Here is a 10,096-nt window from a genome sequence, read left to right as displayed (position 1 = left end):
GTAAAACCACTGGTCAGTTGACTGAGTCCAGAGACTCGGAGCTGCTCCAGGCTTACTGGATTTCTCTGGAGAGTAAAACCACTGGTCAGTTGACTGAGTCCAGAGACTCGGAGCTGCTCCAGGCTTAATGGATTTCTCTGGAGAGTAAAACCACTGATCAGTTGACTGAGGCCAGAGAGACTCGGAGCTGCTCCAGACTTACTGGATTTCTCTGGAGAGTAAAACCACTGGTCAGTTGACTGAGTCCAGAGACTCAGAGCTGCTCCAGGCTTACTGGATTTCTCTGGAGAGTAAAACCACTGGTCAGTTGACTGAGTCCAGAGAGACTCGGAGCTGCTCCAGACTTACTGGATTTCTCTGGAGAGTAAAACCACTGGTCAGACTGGTCTCAGACAGACCGAGTTTAAAGCTCACAGGTCAGTCAGACTCTGATTCAGTAATTCAGAGTCTGACCTGCAGTCGGGGGAGCTACACTGCGCTGCCACCTGGTGGACGACAGTGAACATGCAGGTGGTTTAATTCCCATAGCAGGAAATTATCATTTATAAACAGTTTATTTACCAAAGAATATCAGTGTAACACCGCACAGCCTCTCTAATCACTGATCACTCAGTACTGATCAGGATTCCGACTGGAATCTACTCCAGCGTGCAGCATTTACAGCAGCAAGGTTTCACAGGCTGGAAGGGAACTGCCACCGACTTTTCAGAATTCACCCTCGCTGAGTGTCTGAGGTGCTAACGGGGTCACTCAGAGCGGTTTGGTGTGGAACCCGTTAAATACGCTGCCGGTACCGGCAATTTACCGGAGCTGAGGACGGATCTGGGTTTTATACACGTTCACGCGTCTTCAGTGGAGAAACGCCATCCCAGGCTGCTGCGCGTACGCGGAGTCTGGAGCTGTGCTGCCATCTGGTGGCCAACAGTGAGAGGGCAGTGGATTTGATTAGTGCTATTTTAAAGAGTGAGTTTTAGTTCAGAATCACTCTCTTCAGTGTCTGGGAACTCTTTACAGACCAGTGATGAGACCGGACAGACCGACCCGCTCTGTTATAAACACTGTTTATTAACGCACTGTTCCAAACCAGGACAATACATCACCTCACCTGCACCACACTTCACCTGTAAAGCCCTCTGGAGACATTCAGACCTCATTTATACATCACGACTGTTTTAAACGCATCTTTACAGTTAAATCTGCACATAAAGCTCATTATTTCACTCTTTCTAAATAAAGAGCTGTCTGTCGTATGTACGTGTAGTTTAGACTGCTGTGCAGCCCAATTTAGCCCCGCCCATTCAGCCTCCAGCAGTTAACCACGCCCATTCAACCTACAGCCGTTTAGCTCCACCCATTCAGCCTACAGCAGAATAAACTATACGTTGTATAATTTACAATCTCATAATTATAACTTGCTATGACTATTATCTCATAAATATGACTTATTATTATGACTGTCTCACAATTAAGCCATACAATCAATACTACATTGACATTTTACACGATAAGACTCAATATCTCTAGTATAATGACTTATTATCTCATAATTGACTTCATATGTCACTATTACGACTCTTATAACAATTTAATCTCATGTTTATGATTTAGTTTTATAATAATAATCACTATTATTGTATTGATTATTATTGCTGTAGCTTCTCTGCTGTCCTGTTCGTGACTTTTATACCAATAATAATAATAATAATAATAATAATAATAACAGAACAGCGGTTCTAGTGCAGCCCCTCTGTTTTGTCCTGGGGGTGCAGTGGCCGTCGGTGTCCGGCAGGGGGCTCCGCAGGCCGCAGCTCCGGTGCGGCAGCAGCAGCAGCGCTTCTCCTGCGAACCCCGCGCGCCGCTCCAGGTAAACAAACACCAACGCGCGCTGCTCCGCGGACCGGGCGCGCGCCGCGTCCCCGCACCGGACCGGACCGGACCGGACCGCTCGCGCAGCGCTTGTTTCGTTTAAGAGAGGAAACCGTTCGGCCGGTTTATAGGGACCCGCGCTTTAACGGCCTCGCGCCGCCAGGGAGACCCGGAGAGCCGAGCCGAGCCGAGCCGAGCCGCGGGCCTTCGGCGGACAGAGAGCGGGAGAACAATAAAACAGACCCGGTCAGAAAAGCGTAATGACCCCCTCACACCCCGGGAAACGGCGCGGGCCCGGAGCGCGGAGCCGGGCCGGGAAACTTCCCTCTTCCTCGAACACGGAACGATCTGCGTAACCCTGCTAGGCTAGGCTAGGCTAGGCTAGGCTAGCGCGGTGCTTAACGCACATCCATTCAAAGCCAGCTCGCGCGGCTAGCAGCGGCCCGTTAGGAGCTCGAGCTGTGGTTCCGATTCGCGCTAATAAACAAACTGAAGTGTTTGGTTTCAAACTCGGTGGACTCGGAGCCGAAGATGGCTCCTCGTCCGAATCGGCCCGTTCCACCTTAAATGCTGCAGCAGTAACTGTGCCGGAGCCTCCGGCGCCAGACCGTGGCCGCTGCTCCGTTTAAGGTGGAGCGGGCCAGTTGGAGCGGGCAGCGCTCAGTTCGTACCGCGCCGGGGTCCGAGTGAGGAGAGAGCCGAAGCCTGGCGGGAGCGTCTGAGAGCGGCTTTAGATTCGCGCACAGAGTCCCGAATTCAGGAATTCAGGCTGTGTGAGATGTTAGTCTGAGCGGTTTGGACTGAACTGGATCGGACGTCTTTACAGTGGTGGTGATGGGAACCAGGCGTCGCCATGACTACAACACAGATATAGACACTTTATTTACCATCCAGAACCACCAGAGAACCTACACGAGTCTTCTGAGCTTATCTGGAATGTTGATGATGGAAAACAGTGGAAAATCTGGAATAATGAGTTTTCTTTGGGGACTATTTTGCCGCACAGCGCCCTGCATGTCTCCCTCCACCATGAATGGAGTTGAAGTTCTCAAAACTCTCATAAAACAGCGTCTCAGTCATCAGGCAGTGAATTCAGAACCAGCTCATGTAGGAACTTTCTGTAGGAGCTTTTAGAGGGACGTCTGGTTCCCATCACCACCACTGTGAGGAGCTTTTAGAGGGGGACGTCTGGTTCCTATCACCACCACTGTGAGGAGCTTTTAGAGGGGGACGCCTGGTTCCCATCACCACCACTGTGAGGAGCTTTTAGAGGGGGACGCCTGGTTCCCATCACCTCCACTGTGAGGAGCTTTTAGAGGGGGACGTCTGGTTCCCATCACCACCACTGTGAGGAGCTTTTAGAGGGGGACGTCTGGTTCCTATCACCACCACTGTGAGGAGCTTTTAGAGGGGGACGCCTGGTTCCCATCACCACCACTGTGAGGAGCTTTTAGAGGGAGACGTCTGGTTCCCAACACCACCACTGTGAGGAGCTTTTAGAGGGGGACGTCTGGTTCCTATCACCACCACTGTGAGGAGCTTTTAGAGGGGGACGTCTGGTTTCTATCACCACCACTGTGAGGAGCTTTTAGAGGGGGACGTCTGGTTTCTATCACCTCCACTGTGAGGAGCTTTTAGAGGGGGACATCTGGTTCCCATCACCACCACTGTGAGGAGCTTTTAGAGGGAGACGTCTGGTTCCTATCACCACCACTGTGAGGAGCTTTTAGAGGGGGACGTCTGGTTCCTATCACCACCACTGTGAGGAGCTTTTAGAGGGGGACGCCTGGTTCCTATCACCACCACTGTGAGGATATTTTAGAGGGGGACGTCTGGTTCCCATCACCACCACTGTGAGGAGCTTTTAGAGGGGGACGTCTGGTTCCTATCACCTCCACTGTGAGGAGCTTTTAGAGGGGGACATCTGGTTCCCATCACCACCACTGTGAGGAGCTTTTAGAGGGAGACGTCTGGTTCCTATCACCACCACTGTGAGGAGCTTTTAGAGGGGGACGTCTGGTTCCTATCACCACCACTGTGAGGAGCTTTTAGAGGGGGACGTCTGGTTCCCATCACCTCCACTGTGAGGAGCTTTTAGAGGGGGACGTCTGGTTCCCATCACCTCCACTGTGAGGAGCTCTGACTCGGTCAGTTTATCTAGAACAGAGAACCGCTCTGTGGTTCTGTCTGAGCTGTTTCGGTACTTCGTCAGGAGTCGTGGTTTGCGGCAGTGGTGGTGTGGAGATTGAGTCTAGTCGATCATCACGGCTCATTTGATTTCTGTGCCGTTATAAACGCAGGAAACGAGTTGTGTGCAGGTTTTGTACTGCAGCGTCGCGAATATCAGCGTTTCTTTGATAGCCGTTCGTCTGTCCACACCGGGGAGGGACGCGGCGATACGATGCGCATCGTGATACCGAGGCTTCGGTTCAGTTTGCGGCGGTTGTGTGGTTTTCTCACCGCGATATGAAAGAAAAGCGGGGTCAGCTGCGCTGCTTCCTGGGGTCGAGCCCAGTGATGTGGGGGGGTCTCTCTCTGAGCAGCGGGTTTTCCTGCCGTATTGATCGCAGCGCTTCACGGGCGTCGACTGTGCTTATCGTTTGCGTGAGCGGGAAGCAGAGCAGGTGCTCGAGGCGTCTGAGACGTTCACTCTCCCTGTTTAAACAGATCAGACCCTCCAGACTGAGGAGTGAACAGATCAGCCCACAGAGCCGCTGATGAGTTCTTACTCTGCTGTTATAAACAGTGTATTACAGTTCAATATGCGCCGATATAATCACAACACAAGAGTTTATTACATGAGATTCGCAGTACCGTTCACTGCCCCCCCCCTCTGTCCCTCTGTCTCTCTGTCTCTCTCTGTCTCTCTCTCTCTCTCTCTCTCTCTCTCTCTCTCTCTCTCTCTCTCTCTCCGTCTCTCTCTGTTTCTCTGTCTCTGTGTCTCTCTCTCTCTGTCTCTCTCTCTCTCTCTCTGTCTGTCTCTGTCTCTCTCTCTCTCTCTCTCTCTCTCTCCGTCTCTCTCTCTCTCTCTCTCTCTCTCTCTCTCCATCTCTCTGTCTCTCTCTCACGCTGTCTCTCTGTCTCTCTCGTCTCTCCAACTCTCTGTCTCTGTCTCTGCAGGAGTGTGTGAGCTGTGATGGGTGGTCTCTGAGAGTCTTTGAGTGTGTGTATGTGTGAGCATCCTGAGCCCAGCCGTCAGTATGAATGGGGACATGCCTCATGTGCCCATCACCACCCTCGCTGGCATCGCCGGGCTGACTGACTGTGAGTACACACATACACACACACACCGATACACACACACACACACATACACACATCCTGGCAGGTTTAGCCTGTGAGGTTTAGCCTGTGAGGTTTAGCCTGTGAGGTTTAGCCTGTGAGGTTTAGCCTGTGAGGTTTAGCCTGTGAGGTTTATCCAGGAAGGTTTAGCCTGTGAGGTTTAGCCTGTGAGGTTTAGCGTGTGAGGTTTAGCGTGTGAGGTTTAGCCTGTGAGGTTTAGCCTGTGAGGTTTAGCGTGTGAGGTTTAGCCTGTGAGGTTTAGCGTGTGAGGTTTAGCCAGGCAGGTTTATCCTGTGAGGTTTAGCCTGTGAGGTTTATCCTGTGAGGTTTAGCCAGGCAGGTTTATCCTGTGAGGTTTATCCAGGAAGGTTTATCATGTGAGGTTTAGCCTGTGAGGTTTATCCAGGCAGGTTTAGCCTGTGAGGTTTAGCCTGTGAGGTTTATCCTGTGAGGTTTATCCTGTGAGGTTTATCCTGTGGGGTTTAGCCTGTGGGGTTTAGCCTGTGAGGTTTATCCAGGAAGGTTTATCCTGTGAGGTTTATCCAGGAAGGTTTAGCCTGTGAGGTTTATCCAGGCAGGTTTAGCCTGTGAGGTTTAGCCTGTGAGGTTTAGCCTGTGAGGTTTATCCAGGAAGGTTTATCCAGGAAGGTTTATCCAGTGAGGTTTAGCCTGTGAGGTTTATCCAGGAAGGTTTATCCTGTGAGGTTTAGCCTGTGAGGTTTATCCAGGAAGGTTTATCCAGGAAGGTTTATCCTGTGAGGTGTAGCCTGTGAGGTGTAGCCTGTGAGGTTTAGCGTGTGAGGTGTAGCCTGTGAGGTGTAGCCTGTGAGGTGTAGCCTGTGAGGTGTAGCCTGTGAGGTTTAGCCTGTGAGGTTTAGCGTGTGAGGTTTAGCCAGGCAGGTTTATCCTGTGAGGTTTAGCCTGTGAGGTTTAGCGTGTGAGGTTTATCCAGGAAGGTTTATCCTGTGAGGTTTATCCAGGAAGGTTTAGCCTGTGAGGTTTATCCAGGCAGGTTTAGCCTGTGAGGTTTAGCCTGTGAGGTTTAGCCTGTGAGGTTTATCCAGTGAGGTTTATCCAGTGAGGTTTAGCCTGTGAGGTTTAGCCTGTGAGGTTTAGCCTGTGAGGTTTATCCAGGAAGGTTTATCCTGTGAGGTTTAGCCTGTGAGGTTTATCCAGGAAGGTTTATCCAGGAAGGTTTATCCTGTGAGGTGTAGCCTGTGAGGTGTAGCCTGTGAGGTGTAGCCTGTGAGGTGTAGCCTGTGAGGTGTAGCCTGTGAGGTGTAGCCTGTGAGGTTTATCCAGGAAGGTTTAGCCTGTGAGGTTTAGCCTGTGAGGTTTAGCCTGTGAGGTTTAGCCTGTGAGGTTTATCCAGGAAGGTTTAGCCTGTGAGGTTTAGCCTGTGGGGTTTAGCCTGTGAGGTTTAGCCTGTGAGGTTTAGCCTGTGAGGTTTATCCTGTGAGGTTTAGCTTGTGAGGTTTATCCTGTGAGGTTTAGCCAGGCAGGTTTATCCTGTGAGGTTTAGCCTGTGAGGTTTATCCTGTGAGGTTTATCCTGTGAGGTTTAGCCTGTGGGGTTTATCCTGTGAGGTTTATCCAGGAAGGTTTATCCTGTGAGGTTTATCCAGGAAGGTTTAGCCTGTGGGGTTTAGCCTGTGGGGTTTATCCTGTGGGGTTTATCCTGTGAGGTTTATCCAGGCAGGTTTAGCCTGTGAGGTTTATCCAGGCAGGTTTAGCCTGTGAGGTTTATCCAGGCAGGTTTAGCCTGTGAGGTTTATCCAGGCAGGTTTATCCTGTGAGGTTTAGCCTGTGAGGTTTATCCAGGCAGGTTTAGCTTGTGAGGTTTAGCCTGTGAGGTTTAGCCTGTGAGGTTTAGCCTGTGAGGTTTATCCTGTGAGGTTTATCCAGGCAGATTTATCCTGTGAGGTTTATCCTGTGAGGTTTATCCTGTGAGGTTTATCCTGTGAGGTTTATCCCGGAAGGTTTATCCTGTGAGGTTTATCCCGGAAGGTTTATCCTGTGAGGTTTATCCAGGAAGGTTTATCCTGTGAGGTTTATCCTGTGAGGTTTATCCAGGCAGGTTTATCCAGGAAGGTTTATCCTGTGAGGTTTAGCCTGTGGGGTTTATCCAGGAAGGTTTATCCTGTGAGGTTTATCCAGGAAGGTTTATCCTGTGAGGTTTATCCAGGAAGGTTTAGCCTGTGAGGTTTAGCCTGTGAGGTTTATCCAGGCAGGTTTATCCGGTGAGGTTTAGCCTGTGAGGTTTATCCAGGCAGGTTTATCCTGTGAGGTTTAGCCTGTGAGGTTTATCCAGGCAGGTTTAGCTTGTGAGGTTTAGCCTGTGAGGTTTGTCCAGGCAGGTTTATCCTGTGAGGTTTATCCTGTGAGGTTTATCCTGTGAGGTTTAGCCTATGAGGTTTAGCCTATGAGGTTTAGCCTGTGAGGTTTAGCCTGTGAGGTTTATCCAGGAAGGTTTGTCCAGGAAGGTTTAGCCTGTGAGGTTTATCCAGGCAGGTTTAGCCTGTGAGGTTTAGCCTGTGAGGTTTATCCAGGCAGGTTTAGCCTGTGAGGTTTATCCAGGCAGGTTTAGCCTGTGAGGTTTATCCAGGAAGGTTTATCCAGGAAGGTTTATCCAGGAAGGTTTAGCCTGTGAGGTTTAGCCTGTGAGGTTTATCCAGGCAGGTTTAGCCTGTGAGGTTTAGCCTGTGAGGTTTATCCAGGCAGGTTTAGCCTGTGAGGTTTAGCCTGTGAGGTTTAGCCTGTGAGGTTTAGCCAGGCAGGTTTAGCCTGTGAGGTTTAGCCAGGCAGGTTTAGCCAGGCAGGTTTAGCCTGTGAGGTTTAGCCTGTGAGGTTTATCCTGTGAGGTTTATCCTGTGAGGTTTAGCCTGTGAGGTTTAGCCTGTGAGGTTTATCCTGTGAGGTTTAGCCTGTGAGGTTTAGCCTGTGAGGTTTATCCTGTGGGGTTTATCCTGTGGGGTTTAGCCTGTGAGGTTTAGCCTGTGAGGTTTATCCAGGCAGGTTTAGCCTGTGAGGTTTAGCCTGTGAGGTTTAGCCTGTGGGGTTTAGCCTGTGAGGTTTATCCTGTGGGATTTAGCCTGTGAGGTTTAGCCTGTGAGGTTTATCCTGTGAGGTTTAGCCTGTGAGGTTTAGCCTATGAGGTTTAGCCTATGAGGTTTAGCCTATGAGGTTTAGCCTGTGAGGTTTATCCAGGAAGGTTTGTCCAGGAAGGTTTAGCCTGTGAGGTTTATCCAGGCAGGTTTAGCCTGTGAGGTTTAGCCTGTGAGGTTTATCCAGGCAGGTTTAGCCTGTGAGGTTTATCCAGGCAGGTTTAGCCTGTGAGGTTTATCCAGGAAGGTTTATCCAGGAAGGTTTATCCAGGAAGGTTTAGCCTGTGAGGTTTAGCCTGTGAGGTTTAGCCTGTGAGGTTTAGCGTGTGAGGTTTAGCGTGTGAGGTTTAGCCTGTGGGGTTTAGCCTGTGAGGTTTAGCGTGTGAGGTTTAGCCTGTGAGGTTTAGCGTGTGAGGTTTAGCCAGGCAGGTTTATCCTGTGAGGTTTAGCCTGTGAGGTTTATCCTGTGAGGTTTAGCCAGGCAGGTTTATCCTGTGAGGTTTATCCAGGAAGGTTTATCATGTGAGGTTTAGCCTGTGAGGTTTATCCAGGCAGGTTTAGCCTGTGAGGTTTAGCCTGTGAGGTTTATCCAGGCAGGTTTAGCCTGTGAGGTTTATCCAGGCAGGTTTAGCCTGTGAGGTTTATCCAGGAAGGTTTATCCAGGAAGGTTTATCCAGGAAGGTTTAGCCTGTGAGGTTTAGCCTGTGAGGTTTATCCAGGCAGGTTTAGCCTGTGAGGTTTAGCCTGTGAGGTTTATCCAGGCAGGTTTAGCCTGTGAGGTTTATCCTGTGAGGTTTAGCCTGTGAGGTTTAGCCTGTGAGGTTTAGCCTGTGAGGTTTAGCCAGGCAGGTTTAGCCTGTGAGGTTTAGCCAGGCAGGTTTAGCCTGTGAGGTTTATCCTGTGAGGTTTAGCCTGTGAGGTTTAGCCTGTGAGGTTTATCCTGTGAGGTTTAGCCTGTGAGGTTTAGCCTGTGAGGTTTATCCTGTGGGGTTTATCCTGTGGGGTTTAGCCTGTGAGGTTTAGCCTGTGAGGTTTATCCAGGCAGGTTTAGCCTGTGAGGTTTAGCCTGTGAGGTTTAGCCTGTGAGGTTTAGCCTGTGGGGTTTAGCCTGTGAGGTTTATCCTGTGGGATTTAGCCTGTGAGGTTTAGCCTGTGAGGTTTATCCTGTGAGGTTTAGCCTGTGAGGTTTATCCTGTGGGATTTAGCCTGTGAGGTTTAGCCTGTGAGGTTTATCCAGGCAGGTTTAGCCTGTGAGGTTTATTCAGGCAGGTTTAGCCTGTGAGGTTTAGATGTGTATAAACTCTGCAGTACACAGTGGACTTTAAAAGCTCTACTAACAGGACGTTAGACGACCAGTTTGTTCTCTGGAACTCTGGAAGTTCTTCTAAAGGGACGCGGAGAATGTCCTCATCAGGCTGCTCAGCGCATCACCGTCTGCATGAATACACACTGTGGTTTGATGGGCATGTTAACTGTGTGTGTGTGTGTGTGTGTGTGTGTGTGTGTGTGTGTGTTTGTGTGTGTGTGTGCAGTGCTGAACCAGCTGCCTCTGCCGTCCCCCCTGCCGGGGACCACCACTAAGAGTCTGCTGTACAGTGTGCGGGTGGTGGAGGAGGTGGAGCGACTGCTGGCCTGCAGGGACGACGCGCTGGCTGCCCAACTCGCCGGGGGATTAGCACAGGTCTCTACTGAACACATGTGAGTACTGATGATGCTAATGCTAACACTCACACAGGGCTCTACTGAACACGTGAGTACTGATGATGCTAATGCTAACACTCACACAGGGCTGTACTGATCACATGTGAGTACTGATGATGCTAATGCTAACACTCACACAGGGCT

General features: G+C 50.3%; 1 protein-coding gene across 1 annotated transcript in view; it reads left to right on the top strand.

Moving 5' to 3' along the window:
* The first annotated feature begins 1,785 nt into the window (after positions 1–1,785).
* Positions 1,786–10,096, top strand: part of nipbla (NIPBL cohesin loading factor a) — a 54,836-nt gene continuing 46,525 nt past the window's right edge. Inside the window, 3 exon segments of the mRNA XM_037531590.1 lie at positions 1,786–1,864; positions 4,987–5,130; positions 9,784–9,949. Of these exon segments, the coding sequence (XP_037387487.1) occupies positions 5,067–5,130; positions 9,784–9,949 (230 nt within the window). The 5' untranslated portion in view covers positions 1,786–1,864; positions 4,987–5,066.

The sequence above is a fragment of the Pygocentrus nattereri genome, chromosome 20 (assembly GCF_015220715.1).
Source record: "Pygocentrus nattereri isolate fPygNat1 chromosome 20, fPygNat1.pri, whole genome shotgun sequence".
Classification (NCBI taxonomy): Eukaryota; Metazoa; Chordata; class Actinopteri; order Characiformes; family Serrasalmidae; genus Pygocentrus; species Pygocentrus nattereri.
This window is presented reverse-complemented; position numbering and strand designations above follow the sequence as displayed.